The 22200-nt window shown below is 30.2% G+C and overlaps 3 protein-coding genes and 1 long non-coding RNA gene across 8 annotated transcripts; all 4 read left to right on the plus strand.

Annotated features, from left to right (window-relative positions):
* The first annotated feature begins 1788 nt into the window (after positions 1-1788).
* LOC107930565 (uncharacterized) lies at positions 1789-2499 on the plus strand. The gene has a single exon (XM_016862230.2). It carries the CDS (start codon positions 1959-1961, stop codon positions 2313-2315), a length of 357 nt encoding a protein of 118 aa, XP_016717719.1. The 5' UTR covers positions 1789-1958; the 3' UTR covers positions 2316-2499.
* Positions 2500-4102: 1603 nt separating this feature from the next.
* On the plus strand, positions 4103-8388 carry LOC107930614 (uncharacterized protein KIAA0930 homolog). Of its 3 annotated transcripts, XM_016862286.2 has the most exons (12): positions 4103-4390; positions 4489-4678; positions 4763-4831; positions 5004-5110; positions 5374-5434; positions 5809-5868; positions 5951-6025; positions 6446-6598; positions 6959-7013; positions 7446-7568; positions 7751-7980; positions 8073-8388. In XM_016862286.2, the coding sequence occupies exons 1-12, from the start codon at positions 4359-4361 to the stop codon at positions 8094-8096; spliced, it is 1179 nt and encodes a 392-aa protein (XP_016717775.2). In that variant the 5' UTR covers positions 4103-4358; the 3' UTR covers positions 8097-8388. The 3 variants fall into 3 exon arrangements, with proteins under 3 accessions (XP_016717775.2, XP_016717776.2, XP_040970782.1); XM_016862287.2 differs by lacking the exon at positions 5004-5110 and having other exon boundaries at positions 4117-4390; positions 4763-4818; XM_041114848.1 differs by lacking the exons at positions 4103-4390; positions 5004-5110 and having other exon boundaries at positions 4537-4678.
* Positions 8389-9110: 722 nt separating this feature from the next.
* LOC107930541 (kinesin-like protein KIN-7N) lies at positions 9111-13909 on the plus strand. Of its 3 annotated transcripts, XM_041114847.1 has the most exons (17): positions 9123-9337; positions 9434-9523; positions 9611-9643; positions 9727-9729; positions 9821-9934; positions 10507-10588; positions 10666-10733; positions 10823-10897; positions 10986-11128; positions 11216-11318; positions 11393-11473; positions 11643-11711; positions 11781-11840; positions 11947-12093; positions 12205-12468; positions 12601-12687; positions 13327-13909. In XM_041114847.1, the coding sequence occupies exons 1-17, from the start codon at positions 9302-9304 to the stop codon at positions 13717-13719; spliced, it is 1848 nt and encodes a 615-aa protein (XP_040970781.1). In that variant the 5' UTR covers positions 9123-9301; the 3' UTR covers positions 13720-13909. The 3 variants fall into 3 exon arrangements, with proteins under 3 accessions (XP_016717697.2, XP_016717698.2, XP_040970781.1); XM_016862208.2 differs by having other exon boundaries at positions 9111-9337; positions 9611-9729; XM_016862209.2 differs by having other exon boundaries at positions 9114-9337; positions 9611-9729; positions 12601-12691.
* Positions 13910-16994: 3085 nt separating this feature from the next.
* Positions 16995-18205, plus strand: LOC107930569 (uncharacterized). The gene is made up of 2 exons (XR_001693038.2): positions 16995-17496; positions 17795-18205. It is a non-coding gene; the product is annotated as an uncharacterized lncRNA (long non-coding RNA).
* Positions 18206-22200: the final 3995 nt, after the last annotated feature.

The following is a 22200-nucleotide window of genomic DNA, read 5'->3' on the forward strand; positions in this document are numbered from 1 at the left end:
TAGAAATAATAAAGATAGGGCTACAAACAAAGTGGGGGTAAACAATGATTAGACTCCTCATTTCACCTATGGGTCTCATCATTATCCTGTATTTCTTCTTTATTATGGTAGGCTTAATAAGGATTCAAATGACGAAAATACATAATTTCACCAAAATGCATTATCCTAAGATTTTCTCTCTCTTCCCTTTTTTAAATTCTCACAGGAGAGAAAAGGATTGAATTGAAATTATTTATTTTTTTAGGGACTAAGGCTCCTTGTAATGCTTTTTCTTTAATGAAATTAGCGTTTATAATTAAGAAAATAAGAATTCAAATGATCAAAAAAAATAAGAGTACTTGAATTTGCTATCAATTTTCGATACAATATGTGATTTACGTTCAACTCATTTATCAAGTTTTGACTTCACTCTTATGCATACACTATATTACTCTCCCAACTAAGACTTGACCCTTAAAAGTTTAGTTACTAATTGAACACAAAGAACTTTTTGTTTACAACAATTATGCACTAACATAAGTTGCTCACAACGAGCAAGTTAAGTGCTTTCTATCTCGTGCTATTAGTAAAACAAGCCCTCTATTAAATAAGTGTATTTGGACTTGTTAATTCTTCAATGAACGCAAACTTCAAACTCCTTAAAAATAGCTCGAGTACGTCTTCAATAAGGAAATATATATCAAAGACATTCTAGGAATAAAGATCTCTTTTTAATTAAGGAAGCTTGATAACGTTGAAAGTCTTCAATCAGTCTTTGCTTCATTGAATTTTTTCACTTTCAATATGATAAATTAATATTAAAAATCCTCAAATACATAAAAAAGTTCAAAGCTTTTCGACCAAAGTTGTCAACACATATATGAAAAGTTACACTATAGTCTAGATGTATAATTGGCACTAACAAAATAAATAAATAGGGAAAAAATATTTTTTTTGATTAAATTTGAAGTCAAATCAAATCAAACCTCTAAGTAAGAGGTAAAAACTCTCTTTATCGATAAGTCTTAAATTCGAAATTATTTTTAAGAGTTATCGAATTTTACACCACTCGACAAAAAAAGAGTTTATAGATTAACTTAAAAATAATAGTAAATAGAATGTTAAAAAATTTAAAATTAGGTGAGAAAAAGCAAAAATTGGAATTGTCATTGCTATATAAAGGAATGAAGTTATGTGAAAGAAAAAAGGAGGAGGAGGAGGAGGAATTAACATATTTAAAGGCCTTTATTTACATTTATTTATATGAATAGAGTTGTTATAGGTAGGGTCCGGTATTTTCTTTTTCTTTTTCTGTTGCTACTTTCCTATTTAAATATATATATACATGGTTATTATTCTATCTGTAGCGGAGTTTTTTAGATTTACAAGTAAATTTCAATAAATGTCACATGTTTATTTTATTTTTAAATATTCATTAACGATACATAATAGCATTTCACTTCTGTTTGGGAAGTTTTTTTAACTTAATTTACTATCGGTTTACCAAATAATTTTCTCTATATGTATACTTATATTAAAAGTTAGTGTAAATTATAAGAATAGTTCTCACTTGTGTATTTGGTTCTATTTCGGTCATTTAACTAATAATGTTCTTCGATTTAGTCTTTCGACTTTTCAAAATTAAATATTTTAACTACTTCCCATTAGTTGCTATTAACTCGATAATAAAAATATAAAGTGAACTTTTGTCTATTGTCTTATTAATAAATTTAGTTATTTAATATTTACACAGCTCGATTTCTTGTCAACCACCATACACATCACCTCTTCATTAAAAAATAATAGGGCATAAGTGGAATTAAATTTATTATAGTAATAATTAAACAAACAACCATAATTATAACTTTAAAAAGGGACACCCAAACCCTCAACTTTAATCCCATAACCACTCTTCTCTTCTTTTTTTTCTTCGGCAACTTCAAGGCTTTTGATCATAAATTATTTTACCAACTAAATTCATGGTCATGGCAGCCACTACCTCTACTACCACTAACTGCTCACATTTCTTCAATCTCCGATCAAACGACGACGAACCCAAGCTGGTCCGTCCGTCACCACCCACCGCTCACGGCTCACCAGCTGCTTCTGGGTCTGGGTGTGGAAAGCTCGACGGTGTCATCATGTGGTTCGTCAATGGCGTGGCGACTGTATTCTTTGCATCGTTAGAACGGTGTTCTTGCGTCCGTATAACCACGGCAGATGACGGCGAGGAAGCGAATGACGTGCCGTTGATTCACGGTGACGGAAACGTCAGGCTTGACGCTGGAACCACGAGGAGGAGGACTGCAGGGAAAGCACCGTTTCTTCAAGACTAAGGGGTTTTAAGAAATATATTTCGTTTGTTACTTAATTTGGTAAGTTAAATATGATGATGGAGTTGCTCTTACATTTGTGAATGTTTTAGTGGGATTATATTGTTGTTTGGAAGTATATTTTTACTTTTGTTCTTTATGAATATGAAATTGAAAAATAAATTAGTTTTTTTTATTTAAAATTTCATCAATTGTACCATTAAAAAAATCGACATGGTTGTCAGAATAATCATACAATGATACATGGCATACAACATATACTTCATACTGACGTATCAAGACTAATTTTTAATAGCAAAAATTGATGAAATTTTTTAATAGAAAAATCAGTTTTTCCTATGATATAATATATAATGATTATTTTATCTAATTTTTTTTTAGTAAAGATGATAAAATACAATTCGACTCCTAATAGAATAACCTCTAAGTCCTTTTTTTTTAGTTAAAATATATCTCTTACTATATTACAATTCTATTGAGTTTGTGTAACCCTCAATCAGGACACCAACTTAATAAATTTACCAAAAGTTGTCCCTCATTTTTAATAAGTAATAGATATTATATTTAGGATAATTTTGTATTTTTATATAAAATCTAAAAAATTCTTACATATAATGAGATTTAAACCTAAAACATTATAATTTTTAATCATTTAACTTTAACATTTCGACCAAAACTATTTTATGTTATCATATCATTTTTATTAAAATTTGTTGCCTACATTTTTTTTTCTCACATCGTAAATGTTTTTTAATTTATAGCGATATATCAACGAGCATAGTGATAGTAAATAACAAAACATACATACAATAATAATGATTAGATTAAAATTTATAAATCGAAAAATGAGGTTTAATATATGTATGCAACTGTTAAAGATTATATAATTGTTTTTGAAGTTATAATTGATCAATATAATAAGCCTAATCAATATCAAGCATTGTAAGTATTAAATTGAATAATTTAACTCAATCGAAGTAAAAAATTTAATATAACAAATAAATCCACACGATTTTCATAAAATGGAACTCGAATTTTGGTGCTAAACATCTCAATGTTGATAATATGATCTGATTATATCGACTCTTTTTAACATAATACCTAAAACTACTTATAGCCTCTCCTTAACTCATAAATAGGAGGATAATGCACTTCAAAGCACTTAAACCCACATCCTACATTAACAACAATATTCATACCAATTGATTTATGACTCAATTAACTAATAATATGATTATTTAATTGTTATTTTGTAAATGTTTTTACATTTGATGTGTTATTTTTTTTAATTTAAAAAAAATCAATGATAGAATGTTTTAAGTTTTTTTTTTTAAATACACACATTGTCATGCATTCAATTATGTTGAAACCGAATTGGATCAGTTGATCAAACTAGGAATTAGGCGATGTACGGTTTCAATGTAAGATAAAAATTCGCTTAACCCGTGAAGCAAAAAAAACTGCAATTGACTTTTCCAAAACAATATAGATATTACGATGATTAATATGTTTACATTAGTATTAATAAATTCAATTGAATAATTAAAATATAAAAAAATTTAAAATTATGTTTGTTTAATTAACTTCCAAAAAAGAGAATAGATATGACAAAAAAAATATTAATTTTTTCAAAAAATTTGTTTTTTAAAATTTATTTTCCAAAAATCATTTTTATTGCAATAAACCGACCTAAATAAATCTAAAATGAGAGTTAAAACTATAAAATTTTCGAATACCAAAATCCAAAATTAAATAAAACGACACCATTTTTACCGTTTTTAAACTATCTTTGGTTTAAACAAAAGAAAATATGCTCTCTCTCTCTCTCTCTCTCTCTCACACACACACACACATCAGCACGCAGAGGGGAAGTTACTGCCACGGTGCAGCATCAGGATCCGCCACCGTTTTGAACTACCTTAAAATCGTCGCCTTAAATTCCCCAATCCGTCGCTGAAAAAATTCTTCAGTAAAGGCCAACTTGATTTGACGGCACGTTAAAGGGAAAAAAAATTTCAAAAAAAGGGGAAAAAAGGTTTTTAAGCGATGCTCCAAATTGGAGAAGAAACCCCTTCGAGGTAAAAGACATTGAAATTAGGGTTTAATTCTTCATTTTATTTCTTCAATGATCTCGAATTTTATTAACAATGTTTCTAATTTTTATGTTTTGCGGTAGGTTTGAGTTACTGAGCGTGGTTAGAAAACACTCGAATTTATTAGGGAAAACGACGGTGGATGAGGAAGATGCTACAGACGTTGAAATGGACGGTAAATTTTGGCATGATGTCTTCGATTTGTATTTCGTTAGGGGTAAGGAATCGAGAGGTCGACAAGATGATGATCTCATATTTTTCGTTCGGAAATGGGTATCGAATCTTGATCACTTTATTTTTTTAAATTAACTATTTTTTGGAATATTAAGCTAATTGTTTCTATTTATGATGTTATAGAAGGGGCATTGTTTTAACGAAAGTGAGGAAAGTGTTGCTCCTTACTTTGTACGCAGGTGGGCACCTGAGGTAAAAGAAAGTCAAAAACCAACTTGAATCTGAATTTAAGTTTTCTTGTTTAAGTTGATTCCATTTCAATTCATTAGCTTTCATAGCTTTTTGGTATAATGCTGTAGGTGCCAATTCTGGGTTACCTTTATTACAACTTAGTATAATTTGTCTTTACTTTTTTTTGAAACAGTTAGATAAGTTAGTTGGTGACAGTTTATCAGTTGTGGATTGGCGGCGCTCGTTTTATTTGAATATGATTGCCCATACTTCGTACTCTGTAACAGTGGCTAGTTGCAGGCAATTTCTTCACTTCAATGTGTTGTGTCTTATCTATACAATGTGATACATATTTTAGTTATTTTGCCGTATATGTTGTTCCAACCATAATGGTGGATGCTTTCCTAAAGTTTAAATGATATATTCCGTTTCTTATTACTCTTAAAAATGTCTCTTTGTTTCCTCCTTTCACCCTGGTGAACTAACTTTTCCTGTCTTTGAATTTGAATTTTGAAGTTTAGTGGTTAAACTTGAACTATGAGTTAACTTTCCCCTTTTTCCAGTCACAATGTCCTTAGAAATCATCAAGTGGGGCAAGACACACCATTATCTGCTATCTACAAGGTAATTCCTGCTTTATTGTAGCTAATGATGTCAGTAACCTTTTGGATGATATTTATATCTCTAACTTTTTGGAACTGTTCTTTTGTACTTAATATCTGTCATCATGGAGGAAAAGAAAAAGAAAAACTGACCAAATTTGTTGAGAAAAGTAGGAATAAACATGTAACTATTGCTTCTAACATGCTATGTGAATTACTGAATTCATCCTCCCTATATAAGCTATAGCCTGTAAATTTTTGCAATTTGAATCCTAGAACTTGAATTTTTTTTTATGTTAAATCAAATCCTGTTACTTGAAAGGATTGCTTAATGTCCTTGCCAACATTGGATGCTGCATTATCTGATTGTAAATTTTTCATTCTGCTGTCCTGCAGGTTGTGAAGACTGTTTATGCATCTCCCAGTCGAGTAAATTTTCATTTGGACTCAAAAAAGGCAAGCCTTTCTATTTCCAGGAAATCATGGTGACATTGAGATTTTCTTCAATTTTTTGGCATGCTCACTTGCATGGATACAGGAAGTAGAGACAACACCTGCCTATCCGGACATCTGTTTTGCAATAGATGATTTTGACTCTACTTTTGATGCAGTGGTAAATGCTTTCACTTTCTTTATAAAGTTACCAATAAGATTGTTGCATAAATGCACGTGTTATTTATCCTTTTATTTTTTCTCAAATTAATATATTTATGATGAAATTTTTAATTAAGTACTTTTTGCAAAAGTGCAAGTTTCTAGTGGTATATGGTTTTCAATTTGGCTGGTATTACTGACTTCCTCTTGCAACCCATTTTAATAGCATAAGCTAATGAGGAAGTTAGAACTTGCTATTTTTGAAGATGTTTAAGTACCAAAGTCACTTCTTGGTTTGTACATTTGCATCCTTTCTCGGTTATACTGTTGTGCTGTTCTTTGTTAATAACGAAATTGCTGGATTTTATGGAAAGTAAAAATGTTTTGGTTAATTGTAGGACCTCCAATATATCACACTGACATTTTTCTTCTCATGCAGGTCTTGACAGAAACAGAACATTGCTATTGTGTTCTTCTTAATGCGCTTGATGGGGCAGCTTTTCCTAGTGAAAAGGATACAAATGATAGCAGTTCCAGCAACAAAGTACCATTAAGAGTAGATACTAATTCTATGAAGACGAAAAATAGTAAGGTTTGGGTCCTTTCTCAGCTTTGTGATAATTTATGTGTATTGATTCCGTGATCATCCAGAGTCTTCACTTCTGAAGGAGGTACTTACAACTTCTTGGTTTTTGATGTTAACAAAATGTTACAAAAATGATGGAAGTGATATATAATTGTTTTTCCTGACATTTGTTACATTTTAATATGCCAACTTGGAATATTTTATCATCATGAACTAATTTTGTATATGTAAGTTTTAAATAACATAATGTTAGCATCAAATGGGCTGATGCCATTGATTCTGCGAAAAGCTGCTTGGGAGTAGTATGCATGCAAACGTACTTTGAAGATCAGTTTGCTGATGACATGCTGCTAATTGTTATTGCAGCTCACACTTTTTTCTGGATTTGTCAGCTATCAAATGGTCCGGGATGCATATGATGGTACACTACCTGGAATCAATCTTTCCAAGAATTGCCTTCTGTTTTTGTTCTTTCAGAATTTTGCAAAAATCTAGCTCATGATCTGATAAATATGTTCTGCTTGTGTTAATGTGAATGTGAGAAATTGATTGATATGTTAAACATATTCTGTTTTACTATAGTTTTACAATGGGTTGACACCCTTGTTGGTTCCTTTTAATCAACATATTTTTCATTTATCAAAAATAATCATGGTCTGTGGACAAACATGCACATTTAGTCTTTAAACTTGCAGTTGATTTAATGTCGAGTAGGCCTGGTCTAGTTTAAAGGGTGCAAAACATGTAGACTGCTTAACTTAGGTTCTAAACAGCTTAGCTTTTAGTTTATTCTTAATGTCTTCTTCATGCTTATTTAGTTCTCATCTCATATCATTCCGTCTTTTTTTCCCAGCTGGGAGTTCTGGATTTGGAAGTCTTCTATCAATGGGTCATTCCTCTGGCAAAAAAGACAGACTTTACATGAAAGGTCCTGGAGGACGTGGGGAAGTTGAAGTAGCTGTTTCTGGTGTCGTAGGTCAGTAAGAAATTCATCTTAGAAACTATCCTCTAAAATTCAGTTCCTTCTTTGTTTCTTATTTCTCAATGCTTATGTAGATTATTAAAACTGTAAAAGCCCAAATTTCCAGTGTTGAATTCATTACTCATGTGAATGATGCATGCAAGTATCCATTCATACACTGATCTTTTCTCTATCAGACCAAAGCAAGGAAGATTCAGGTCCTTTTTCACCCATTATATCAAAAAAGGGTTTCGGACTTGGCTCCATTGTTCGTAAAGCAGCTTCTGTTGCATCTGTAGCAGCAAAGAACGCTTATGCAGTGGCTTCTGCCACTTCATCTTCTGATGAAGAAATGATACCTCTCAAATGTTGCTTAATGTCTATAACATTGCCTTGGGAACACATTGCTTATGATCTTTTGTTCAAGGTAAAGATCAAATTTTATTAATTGCATTTGCTTTCATACTGATTTCTCTGCACACTAATGAACACTTATAGCTTCCATTTCGATTCTTACAGGGAAGTCCTCCAGTGAACTTGTAGATTTCCTGTATTTCTTGTTGCCGAAATCCACGGAACTTAAGAGCAGAAGCTACCTGCCTCAGGAGAAGTGCAATTGCAGGTAAATGTCCAAAATGTTTCCACCATCCAGAGCATGAAAGGAGATTATCTTTTATCTCTGTATACATTGGTGCTGGGTTTTTGAGTGTTTTAAGGGTGTATGATGAAATAGTGTACATTATTTATTGTAAATCCTAGACTGTTCTTTGTGATGCTTTCATTGTTTCAGATTCTTTTCACATTCTTAGTGAATGCCAAGGTTTCAGTCCTTCCATTTGCATGGGCATTGCTTCTTTGCATATTTATATATGGGTCTAATTCTGGGTTTAGTCTCTTTATTATACTGAAATTTGTGATTTAATCCTTTTTATTCTGACATAATTTGGTCTTGTTAACATTTCTTTTTAACATTTAAGTGATGGAGTAGATTTTTCCTTAACAGCCTAAAGCATTTAGTTGATATGTAAATTATTTTGAATTTACTAATGATATTATTATAAAAGTAAAGAATCGAATTATGTAAAATCAAAGGGATTAAATTTTAAATTCCAACACAGTAGAGGGATTAAACTCAGAATTAGACCATATATAAGAAAGGGAGTTAATAGAGCTTGTAATGTGATGATAAATGATCTTGGTTAAAATGGAATTTTGGTTCACCTTTTGGGGCAATATAATTAAAAAATACGTAATTAATTTGAATATAATTAAAAAATGACGTAATTAATATGAATTTAGTAAAATAATTTTAACAGGATTAAATTTCTACCTAAAACTAAAAATAATAAATTAAATTATAAATTTAAATTTAGTAAAATAAATAAATAAAGGGCTGAACCTGGTTAAAAACATAGGCCCAAAACTTCTGGGCCAAGAAATACCATTAATTTTGGATCCAAATCCACCAGTCAAAGACTGACGTAAATGGTCGAAAAATTTCCATTAGGGGCTTCCCAATGAACCCAAATCAATTCAAATTTAATTCTCCTTTTAACCAAAGCATAAAGTCCCGCCTCTTTATCTCTGCAACCCCAACGTTCTAAAACACGAACAGAAAAAAAAGGAAAAAAAAGCAATGGCTGAGAAGATCTGTGTAGCTGTGAGAGTACGACCTTCGATCTCTGAAGAATCTCCTTCTGGAACTTTCTGGAAAATCGAAGATAATCGTATCTCTCTTCACAAGCTCCATGGCACTCCCATTTCTGGCCTCTCTTACGCTTTCGGTAAATCTCAGTTCTTCACCTCTTAATCCTCCCCTTTTATTTTTTTCCCATCCTTTTTAACTCTAATTCTTTTGTTTTTTGTTTGTTTGTTTGTAGATCATGTATTCGATGAAAGTTGTTCAAATTCAAAGGTTTATGAGCTTCTTACCAAGGATGTTATTCATGCCGCTGTCGATGGCTTTAACGGTTCGTCTTCTTTTTTTTCCTTTTTCTTTTCAGCCCTAATTTTGATGATATGTTCAAAATTTTGATCGATTAGTAAAATGTTTATAGGGACTGCATTTGCGTATGGACAAACGAGTAGTGGTAAGACCTATACTATGAATGGTTCATTGAACGATCCAGGAATTATTCATCGAGCTGTTAATGATGTGTTTCAGAAAATACAGATGGTAATTTAAATCAATTAGTTTCTTTTTTTCTAAATTGAGGTTTTGATATTTCAAAATTGAAGCTTTGAATGGTGTTGAATTATATTCTCAGATTTCTGATCGGGAGTTTCTCATCCGAGTTTCTTACATGGAAATTTATAATGAAGAAATTAACGACCTTTTCGCTGTAGAGAATCAGAAATTGCCGATTCATGAGAGTTTGGAGGTCAGCCATTGATTAAAGTCGTTAAAGCTTCAATTGTTTATGGTTAAAACCTGCGATTAGTCCCAGCACTTTGCCAAAATTGTGGATTTAATTTCTTAGTTTTAGTCATTGTACTTTTCGAATTAATAAATTTTAGTCATCACCAAATGATAACGGTTAAGTTCATTAAGTCAAGTTCTGCTATTCCTAAAATTTGATGCGAACATATTATCATATATGTAATCATGTTAGTTTGTTATTTCATATATTACTCACTAAAAATCTAGTTAAGGGATTAACTACCCTAATTTGCTTCAAAATTGAAATTTCTAAATTTGAAAAGTATAGAGATTTAGAATGATCCAATCTGAAGATATGGATTAACTCTACAACTATATGTATTGTACAGGACTAGTAATTGAATCTAACCAAAAGGATTTAGCTACTGGGTCAGTATTAAAATTTAAATTTTCAAAAAGTAAAGGGATTAAAATTGATCAAGTTAAAGTACAGGGACTAATAGCAGAATTTAGCCATTGCTTATCCATAAACCATAAAGTAACTGTTGTTTCTTGTTTTTGTTTTTTTTTCAGCGAGGGATATTCGTTGCGGGTCTCAGAGAAGAAATTGTGAACAATGCTGAACAAGTGATAAAGCTCCTAGAGTCAGGAGAAGGTCCTTTAAATTGCTTGCTTTTTTTACCCTTAGTTTTATATGACTATATTTTTTTCTAATAGTTACTTTTCCCACAGTTAATAGGCATTTTGGTGAGACAAATATGAATGCACGAAGTAGTAGGTCTCATACAATATTCAGAATGGTATGTTCTTTTAAAATATAGCTGAACATGAATATTACTCTTATTTATTAGTTGGATGAATATGTGTTATGTTTCTTTTACATGACTAGGTGATAGAAAGCAAGGGAATTGATACAGGCTCCGGTGATTATTCGAGCAGCGATGCCATACGCGTGTCGATTTTGGTTTGTATCTCATCATACTTCAAAATCCATTTTTCTTTTATCCAATCTCTACTTTGTCTTGTTAATGTTTCTTTCATTTCTTTGGTAGAATTTGGTAGATTTGGCTGGTTCTGAGCGAATTGCTAAAACTGGAGCTGGTGGAGTACGTTTGAAGGAAGGAAAGTATATTAACAAGAGCTTAATGGTTCTTGGTAATGTAATTAATAAACTTAGTAACGGTGCAAAACAAAGGTATAGTTCTTATCATCTGTGAAGTAACTTCATTTGTGTAGGATAGGATAACCATTTTCTAACCATATGGCTTATTGACAAATACAGGGCACATATTCCTTATCGTGATAGTAAATTAACCCGCATACTCCAAACTGCTCTAGGTGGAAATGCAAAAACTTCAATTATATGTACTGTAGCACCAGAAGAGGTAGCCTTCCTTTTAGTGTGTGCCTATGGCGTGTTCACAGAGCATTTGGTTTAATTGTGATATCATATGTTTAGGTTCACGTTGAGGAAACTAAGGGAACTCTCCAGTTTGCTAGCAGAGCTAAGCGCATTACTAATTGCGCTCAAGTGAATGAGGTTTGTCCAACTTTCTTTTATTGGACCTCTTTACTGTCTAATTTATGGATCTCCAGCTCTAGTCTATTATATGAAAAAACAAGAATACTATTCCACTTTGCTTCTCATCATTTTTGTTTGATTTGGGATGAATTTGACATAAAACTAATCATGGTGAACCTATTTGTAGATATTGACAGATGCAGCCTTACTGAAAAGGCAACAGTTAGAGATAGAGGACCTGCGCAGGAAGCTTCAGGTCAGGCTCAGGTCACATATACTATTAATAGTCTTAAAAAGCTATCTAACATTGTTTAACTTTGTTCAGGGGTCTCGTTCTGAAGTACTGGAACAAGAGATATTAAAGCTGAGGAACGACATGCTTAAGGTTCATTAAATTTTTTTATTGTTCAACCTGCATTAGCTTCTTGTGTCACAAATTATTAGCATATACAGATAATATATTTTTTGTCTACTTATATTCCAATTTGCAGTATGAACTAGAACGTGAGAAACTTGAGATGGAACTGGAAGAGGAAAGAAGATCACACAAGGAGCGCGAACAGCGTATTAGAGACCAACAGCTGAAGATCGAAAATCTAAGTAGTCTAGTTTCAGATGGTGATAGAAGTTCTAGTCAGGTACACTCTGTCCGTTTGTGGTTCCTACAAGATCAAGCATCTTATCTGCGTACTCTAGCAACATTACTTGGAAACCAAGGCAATTTAACGAATTTGGTTTGGTGAGGGCAGGATTCCATGAAAGAAAGCCCGAAAGACGAATGCAATGACTTTAAAACCCCTTGTTTTAAAGAGACTAGCAACAACGCCTTTGTTGCCAAGCGATCAAATTATTCAGAGTTACCGGATTTCAGTCCTCTTCCAGATTCTTTTAGCAATGTAGCTGATGAAGACACTTGGTTCAAAATGAATAAAGGCTACATTGCAGACCTTGATTCACTCCAAACGACACCCGCAAGAAAAGTTCAATCATTTCCACCCCAAGATATAACTCCTGTGAGTTGACATTCCTAGTCATTTTTTTCTTGCAATTTTGGTTTTCTATTAATACCTTTAAATGTGATAAATGGTATTTGGTCATAAGAACAGCTGCATAAATTTAACTTACTTTATGAGTTGCATTGTCAGGATTGCTCAAATGATAACTACAAACTAGAACTCCAAAATCTCAAGACACAGCTAGAACTTGTCATCAAAGAGAAAGTTGAACTCCAGGTTGGTATGTAGCTTACATTCCAGTTATTTTTCTTGATTAACTGTCAATCTTTCAAATGCATTAATTGGCGTAGAAGGTAAGTTAGAAAGGGTAGTTAACTGCATGAAGTTATCATTCCAGAAAGAATATTGTTTTCATTTTTCAAATTCCAACTCCTATTGATTGGTAGGTAGCATTGGATATTTCTGCACGATGAACCTCTTTGCTAAAACATAATTTTGTGCAAAACCCGAAAATCTAGCCTGACCAACCCGAACCCAAATCTAACATGACCCGATTTGATCACAAGTCACTAATCCAAACCCAAATTAACCTGAACCTAATTTAACTTAAAATCCAAAAAGTATCAGTCCAGAAACGACCGAACAAGTAAACCAAAATAATTTGAAGTGACTGAAACTCAAAATGACTTGGCCTGAAATAGTTTGTAACTGAACCCAAATTCAAAATCATTCCAACCTAAAATGAGTAAAATGTTAAAACTTGAAATAATCCCAATCTAGGTTGATTGACCCAAAACCTAAAATGATTGGTTTACATTCCAGGTCTCACCGTACCGAATCTGACATTTTTTTACTGCTTAATTTTCTTGATGGTACTTTTCTATGTTCTAACAGTTCCAAGCTTGACATTCGCAGAGAAAACATGAAGAAGAAGTACAAATAAACAGCAGATTAATGGGAGAAATATGTGAACTTAAACAAGAACTAGATCTCAGTAACAACTCTTCAGAGTCCTCAAAACAAAGATACGGCAACTTGGAAACAGAATTTCAAAAGTTAAAAGAAGAACGAGATTCGTTGCTGCAAACAGTCTCCGAATCATCGAAGAACATAACGTTCCTAACCGATCAAAAGGAAAACATTTTGAAGGACTTGAACTGTGAAGTACAAAGAAGGAAAGATCTGGAAGTAGAGATTAAACAATTCAGTGTTGCTTTTGCTTCACGGCAGAGATCACTGGCGTCGATTCACGGTGAGTTTAAATCTAAAATTGAGAAACTGAGAGCTGAAAATCTAGTACGGTATTAAAATAAATAAATTGATTTCATTTATCTCCTTGGGTATTGGCATGAGTGCTTGCCATTCTTCTTTCAATTTATTCAAACTGTTTGTCTTTAAATTTACAACTTGTTTAAACCTTAATGATGTTGGTATTATTGGAGATACTGTAGTTGTCACCCGAACATATGTTTTATATATATATGTATGATTATTTCTACATTTGGAATTAATTTCTTTTTATTTTCATAAATTTAGTATTCTTGAATTTAAAATTTTTATAATGATTATTTTCACCGTTGAAAAATTATTTTCTAAATTAATTGGTAACATTTTAAAATTAAAAAAATATATATTCAATTGGTAGTAATATACAGTTGAAAATTCTAACTTTATCATATTTAAATATTTTTTTTGTTGGAATAATATTTTTTTAAGCTAAAACACTTAAAAGGAGGTTGTTCTCAAATTGCGATCTATTTTTGCAAGAAAATTCACAATTTTATTTTCTTCCTCAAGCACATGTTATATATGCCATTGTATTATCTTTTCCAATAGTTGATGTATATGCCTAACTAAAGCTAGATTTGAGTCCATCGAGATATTGTTTTGAATAATCTGAATTGCTTTCATGCTATCAACACTCTATTCAATTTTTACTTCAACAGAAGGGAAATCCCTCAAAGATACCCTATAACTCAGCCTCCAAAGCTGATTATATTCCCAGAAATTGATTGAATCCTAAAATTCAATATTAATTATTTAAATATTTTAAGTTAAGAATTTGGTATGATTAACATTTTTTTCATGGAAAGAAAGAAGAAGAGTAATTAAACTAATGCCTTGTTGATTGGGTTAATAAGATTGTGATGGAAGGAGACGAGGCCCCATGTCCTATCCCATCCATGATATATGGTTTTTCCTCATCACCATGATTATTGGACACCTACTTGTTATTATGTTCCTATAATTAAATCCATCAATTCAAAAAAAAAAAAGTGCATTAGTTAAATAAGAGGGATAAAAAGTAATTTTTTACTTTCTGAATTTTATATTAGTCATAAAATTTGATATGTTTTTAATTTGGTCTTTAAATTTGATTTCTATTAAAATATGATGATTTGACATATTAATATTTTATTAATTTAATAAATATTTTTTTAATTTTAGTATTTAAATTTAGTAATTAATTTACTTTAATAATTGAACTTAGATTTCGTATATTTTTATGACATGACAACATCTTAGAGTGTCATATTATCACCTAAAAATTAAAAAATTATATAAATCTAAAAATCTAACAAATGCAAGTCTTCAGATTCCAAATTTAGAGATTAAAATGAAAAAGAAAAAAGCTGTTAAGTACAAATATAAAAGTGGACTAAAAATATAAATATCAAAATAAACATAATTACTAAATTCAAGGATAAAAAATGAAATTAACGCAATATATGTGTGGTGTTAGATGCAACAAAATACAATCACAAAATTAGAACTGTTGACACCATTTTTTGGATGAAAACGGGGTCGACTTGGATTTTGAAAAAAAGAATGAAAACGGGAATCACCACCAATCTTTTTTGATGAGGTGTGATCGGGTCACCTTTAAAAGCAGCTGTTTTTAATAAACAATTTAATTTTATTAAAACAATGAGTTTGGTCTACGAAATTTAGAAAAATGGGTTCGGGAGTCGGTACGCACGAGGAAGGATTAGCACCCTCGATACGCCCAAAATTGGTACCTAGTTGATTAATCAGTGTCTTAGTGTCGAAAATTAAAAACTCGAAAAGAATTTTAAAAATATGATCCCTCCTTATATCGTGTTATTTTAAAAATACTCAAATAAACCAAAATGGAAAATGCCTCCTTATCTCGAAGTAACAAGATATTACATCCAGTAAGTTAGGACACGACACCTCGTATTTTTGAGAGTAAGCTTGCCTTTCATTTCTTTATTTAAACCTCATTTATTTTAATTTTAAAAGGATATTCGATTACTTAGAATCAACGAGAAAAATCTAAGCTCAGTAAGTTAGGGCACGATTTTCTCGAATTCTCTAAATACGGAATATTGCCTTTACTTTCGAAAAATCCTCATATCGAGAAAACCACGTGTCATATCCAACGCGTTAGGACACAACATATTGAAATCCCGATAATGAGTTTTTATTTATGTTTTTTATTAAAGAGCATTCTCGAGCATTTAGATTCAACAGAAAATTAGAACCCAGCACGTTAGGGCCCAATTCTCTCGAAGATCCCAAGTATCGAGTATTGCTTTTATTTCCAAAATTTTCCCTTTTTTACGAATTCGGGTAAAAATTGATGTGACGGAATAACAATTACGATAATGCGAGTAAAAATAATACGAGCGAAAATAACAAAAGTAAATATATAAAAAATCAATTATATACAATAACAAGTAAATAAACAATTTAAAATGGATATAATAATTTAAAATTTGATAATATATATATATATAAATTTTAAAGTAAATAGATAAACAATTTCAAATGAATAATACATAAAGCGAGTTTAAAATAAATAATGTAGAAGAATTTTAAAATCTATATTATACAAAGCAAATAAAAAAATTTATATGAATAATTTTAAAATAGATAATATATATACGAATAAAAGTGTAAAATATGGAATAAGTAGAATGGGTCTAAAATAAGGTATATAAAATAATTTTAAAATAAATAATATACAATTTAATTTAAAAGTAATAAATAAGAAGTTTAAAATATATAATACATAAAAGAATTAAAAATAGACAATATAAATATATTTTATAATGTTAATAATTCAAAGGTAATATAAAGAGAGTTATTCGAAATACATAATATACAATAACTTAAAATATAAAATAATTTGAAATAAATATATAGCAATTTTTAAAGAATTATAAATATATAAAAGAGCTTGAAATAAACTATATGTATACATATATATAATAGGTAAGGAATAAAGAAATAAATAATACATATAAAATAGATTAAAGTGACATATATACATAAAGTTAGTTAAAATAAATAATAAGAATTTGAATAAATAGTACATTAAAATAAGTTAGAATAGATGTAAATAAACAACATATAAAATGTTTGACATAACATATAAATGAAACATTAAAAAGGGTAATAAATGAATTAAATAGATTTAGGATATTTCCAAAAACAAATTACAATTCGGGGTATAAAAGTATAAATATTGGATAGTTAATTAGGGATCAAAACGAAAACCAAACAAGATCTGAGGGCCAAATTAAAAAAAACAAAAGAAGATAGAAAATGGGGGTTAATTGAACGAGGTTGCGAAAGAGGAGGACTAAACGCATAAATTTCCCTTTTAGGGAAAGTGCACAGACCCCACCCTCCCAAACGACGTCATTTGGAATGATTTAAAACAAAAAAAAAAATTTCCTTCCTTTTCAATCTGTAGGTTCATCACTTAGTTTACAAAACCCCTCCTTCCAAAAAAAACAAAAATCACCCTTCCCTTCTCTTTCAGCCCATGTCCGGCCATGGGCTCCGGTTACCGGCCGTCATGCTGACCGCCGACCACCGGCGACGGCGCCACCGTACGCTGTGGTCGGAGAGTTCAAAACTTCCCCCGTTGAACCCCCATTTCACGTAGACAAGATTTAGGACTTGAAAAACCAAAAACTAAACTCCAAACTTCTTAAAACCACAAAGATTCTTCAACCTTTGGCTTCCTCCGTCGAAGTTTTAACCGAATCTCTAGAGATCCGCCGGCTTTCGGACTAGAGAAGCGTATGCCCAGGGTACCAACGCCAAATACGGGTAAAAATCTTTCCTTTTATATATTTGTATATAGATTCGAAATAAATACATAAAATAAATGATAAATATAGGAAATGAAAAAAATGAAACCTTTTGAAAACGTTTCTTTGATTAATCTCTGTGTTCATAACCCTTTCTTTTTTATTTTTCTCTCTTTCAAAAGTCCCCCATTACATTCGATTCTTTTTCCCATACATGAGCAGTGCTTGGGGTTTTTATAACCCGATTACCAATGCTTTTATCTCTATTTTGTTTTTTTACATTATTTTTTCTTTGTTGTTGCGTCTACTTGTTGCAGGTGGTGGGCACAATGGAGTAGGTGGGAGTGTCAGACGCGTGGGGCGTGGTGGCCAAGGCTGAGGCGTGCGAGTGGCGACCGGTCAGAGGCGTGCATGCGTGAGGGGAGGTGAAGCGGCGGCAGCTACAAAGCATGAGGCTAGGGTTTTTTTTGTTTGGCTGAAAACTAGTATAGTTTTGGGCCATTCGGGCCTCTAAGGTTTTTATCATTATTGGACATTTGGATTGGGTCTGTTTTTGGGTTAATTTTGTTGTAATGGTCTGTTAATTCTTTATTGGTCTCGGTCTATTTGGGTTTTATGGTCTGGGCCCGGGCAAAATTTGGGTCTTACAAGAACAATCAATAACGGGTGGGGAGACCAAATTATGATGTACAATTATTATATACATTCCATTGGACAATTTGTTTAAATTCAATTTATTCTCCGAATACTATTAAAATTCGATGTCTTTTAATATATATATAAGTTTAGCGCAGGTTAATTATTAGTTCGATTGGTATGGGTATTACTATTAATATAAGAGGACGTGGATTTAATTGAGTTCGTTGAAGTGTATTAACTTCCTACTTATAACTTGAGAAGGGGCTATGGCTAGTTCTAATCATTTGTTTTTTTTTTTTAAAAACAATATGATTAAAATTTATTTATAATGAAATTGTTAAAAAAATAATTATTAAAAAAAGGGATTAATGATATATTTTAACCTATTTAAAAAGTGAAATTGTGGTTATTAAAATAATTATTTTTCGGTAATTTTTCTTTTTTTTTAAAAAATACAGCTCAACCTAGATTTTTTTTTAAATTGAAAAATAATTTTTTAAGTGAATTAATGATTTAAACTAAGATATAATCATAAATGAGAAAATATTTATTGCACTGTTAGTTAAGTTTTTTAAAATTCGTAAGTAGGTCGAGAAATTGATAAATGTCCTATAGAGACATAATAAAATGTTAAAAGAAAAAAAAATATTTACTAATTTTTAAAAATTATTTGAGGAATAAAAGAAAAAGTAGCCCATCAAATAAATATATATATTACATATTATATATATTATATTAAAATGTCTAAGATGATAATGTAGATAGTTTAAAATGAGAAAATTTAACACTCTAAATCAATGCATTTAATACACTTTTATTAATTTAATTTTAATTAAAAATAAAATCATGTTTAATATTTATTTAAAAGAAAACATGTTTGTCACGTGTATTGTGAAAACTATTTTTTTATACACTTTTTTTAAGATAATTTAATACACTTTTATTTTAAATAAAATTAAAATCATGTTTAATATTTACTTTAAAAAATATGTTTAAAACAATTTTTTTACAATTTAAAATAGTTCTACTTAATACGGTTTACAAATTGTTTTTTTTAATAAAATTCAAAAAGGTAAAAAATATATTAATTAAAAAAAATTGAAATAGTTTTTTTAATTTTTTAAATTTAATTTTGAGTTAAAATTTCTCTGTAATTTTTTATTTCTATTTGTGTATTTTATAAAATTATTGATAATTAATTTTTATGTATCAAACATTTATTTTTATTTGTTAAATTGAAGTTTATTTGCAATTATATTATAAAAATTCCAAATAAAATTTAATTTTCGTTGTCAATTTTCCTTTAATTATATTTAAATATGAATATTTTAAATCATTATATATTAAGCTTTGTTTACTTTTATTAATATATACAATCATTCCGCTTGGGAAAGAAAATTAGTATTATTAATTATAGAAAGATAAAATTTAAACTCAATCTCGCTTTTCCAAAAAAATAATATGGGCTTCGTCCTTATCGAAATAATTTGAACTCAAAATAATTCAAATTTGACTCAGCTAACATAAGCCTCAAATCTAAATGACTCGAAATTAAAACGATACTAACTAAACTTACTTGAAAATTTTAAAATTCAAATTCAACTAATTCAAATGGATGTAATCTAAAGCCAACCCTACTCACCTAATTGAAATATCTATGGAATGGGTTTCAATTTTTTTTTCCCAATTAGCTTAATTCTATTATTTTATCAAATCAATCCATCTAACAAAAGTTTAAAATCTGAAAAACCCCAATCCCCAAAACCATAACATAACAATACAAAACAAAGAGTAAAAAAGGGGGTTAAATTGTTATCCAAGTAATTCCATAACAGTATAAATAACATAGATTCTCCTTTCCGGAAACGCTGAATCCATACCTTTCTGATTTTCTGATAAACCAAATCCCCAAGTAAAAGATGCTCCCACTTTTTTGGGTAAATTATTTCTAAGGTCACTAAACTATTTGTAGGTTTATGTTTTGGTCACTCATTTTTAAAAAATTACAAAATAATCATTAAACTATTGAAAAATTTCATTTAAGTGTATTAGTGTAATGACTATTTTGTAACTTTTTTAAGTTGAGTAACCAAAATATAAACGTACTAATAGTTTAGTGACCTTGGATTTAATTTACTTTTTTTTTACTTTATAAACAGAAATCATGTTATTACTGGGGCCTCCCTCAAATCATTTCATAAAAAGACAACGAAAAGAATGAAAATGAAAGTCACAATGTTCTCAAATGAATATTGTAAATGCTATGAACAATGAACCATATTACATGGACTGTTTGACTGCACGTACTTTGGCTAAAATTATTGTGGAGGTATTTGTATTAAAAGTTAAAATTTATTTTGTTTTTTCTATTAAATAAATAGATAAATCAATTCATGTGTGTTAATTTAAAGAGCAACCTGAATCTTTTATTAAAAATTTCATTCATTTTTATTATTAAATGATAATGTGACTGATAGAGAAATTAAGGGGCAAAATGAAAGCCATTAAGCTAACAAATGCAGATTGTAAATGTTATAAATAATGAACTTGAATGCATGCCTTTGGGTAAAATATCATGGAAACTCTTGTACTAATAGTTGAATTGCATTTTGCTCCCTCTACTTAAAAAATGAACACATTAATCCCAATATGTTAAATAAAAAAGTAAAGTGGTTATTTCATTAAAAATTCTATCCATTTCTACTATTAAATCAAGACATGATTGACAGAACAGCCAGGGGACAAAATGAAAGCCATGAAACTCACAAATGCATATTGTAATGTTACAAACAATGAACCATACGACGTGGACCACCTAAATGCATGCCTTTGGGTAAAAATGTCATGGAAGTCTTTGTATTAAGAGTCGAATTGCATTTTGCTCACTTTGCTCAAAGATTAAGTAAATTATTTCTTACGCATTAAATCAAAAAGCAAAGTGTTTCTTCTATAAAAAATTTCATCCGTTTCTACTATAAAATCATGTGTGACTGATAGAACAACCAAAGGCAAAATGAAAGAAATTAAGCTAATAAATGCTGATTGTAATGTCATGAACAATGAAACCTTATGATATGGACTGCCTGAGTGCACACCCTTGAGTTAATAGGAAATGGAGGTCCATACATAAGAAGGTATGTATGTTTATATATATATATATGATGTGAGACTAGTTTTATAAGTAAAAACAAATAGAGTACAGAGCCAATTTCAGACCAGGTTCTAGCATTCAACTTGCCTTTGGCTAAGTCAAAAAGAAACAAAGTCCTTATGGGACCAAATTAAATACCAAAAACAAAAAAACTATTCTGAGAGGGATTAAAAAAAGACAAAAGGCAAAATGAAACAAAAACAAAACCCTTGAAGATGATAGGATTAGAAGGCTTATATTCCCTATATATTACTCCAACTCGAGTGTAAGTGTAAGATACAGATTATGTTTTAATTTAGAATAATATAATTTTTGACACTTAAAGTTGATGATTAAATTCATTTTGGTATTTATGTTTTTTTTCTAATTCACTTTATCGCTTGAATTTAATAATTGGGTTCATTTTGACTTTTAAACTTAAAAAATATAAAAGTTTAATGATATGACACTTTAATATCGTATCATATCATCACTTGAAAATTAAAAAAGTTATATAAATTTTTAAGTAATGATGTGGTATAATCTCAAAGTCTTGCATCGAGTGTTTATAATCAAACGGATTATTAAATCAGTTAAACCACCGATTCCTAATTCAATCAGTTCAATTGTTAAATCAACAATAATATTATTAAACCTATTCAACAGTCAATTTTTGTCCCAAATTTCGATTTTTAACAATTTTAAGCAATTTTCAATACGATCGGTTCAATTCTTTTATTTATATTGTTATATCAATCGATTCTCAATCCAATTGATTCAACTAACTAACCTAACATTGTTCTGATAACAATAATCGTATCATCAAAATTTAAAATCCAAGTTTAAATACTAGAATGATTGTAATTATCATATACAATATCCATGTGTGTGACACGAGCGTGAGAAAAATAAGCTATATAACCTTTCTCTCTCTCTTTCTTTCACTTTCATGGC

Source organism: Gossypium hirsutum, chromosome A06 (genome assembly GCF_007990345.1).
Source record: "Gossypium hirsutum isolate 1008001.06 chromosome A06, Gossypium_hirsutum_v2.1, whole genome shotgun sequence".
NCBI lineage: Eukaryota > Viridiplantae > Streptophyta > Magnoliopsida > Malvales > Malvaceae > Gossypium > Gossypium hirsutum.

Coding starts and splice junctions, on each gene's coding strand:
- LOC107930565 (XM_016862230.2), top strand. CDS start 1,959: ATGGTCATGGCAGCCACTACCTCTACTACCACTAACTGCTCACATTTC.
- LOC107930614 (XM_016862286.2), top strand. CDS start 4,359: ATGCTCCAAATTGGAGAAGAAACCCCTTCGAG. Junction 4,832..5,003: donor TACGCAGGTGGGCACCTGAG/GTAAAAGAAAGT, acceptor TTTTTGAAACAG/TTAGATAAGTTAGTTGGTGA. Junction 6,026..6,445: donor ACTCTACTTTTGATGCAGTG/GTAAATGCTTTC, acceptor CTTCTCATGCAG/GTCTTGACAGAAACAGAACA.
- LOC107930541 (XM_016862208.2), top strand. CDS start 9,190: ATGGCTGAGAAGATCTGTGTAGCTGTGAGAGTACGACCTTCGATCTCT. Junction 9,730..9,820: donor TGTTTCAGAAAATACAGATG/GTAATTTAAATC, acceptor TTATATTCTCAG/ATTTCTGATCGGGAGTTTCT. Junction 10,898..10,985: donor CCATACGCGTGTCGATTTTG/GTTTGTATCTCA, acceptor TTTCTTTGGTAG/AATTTGGTAGATTTGGCTGG.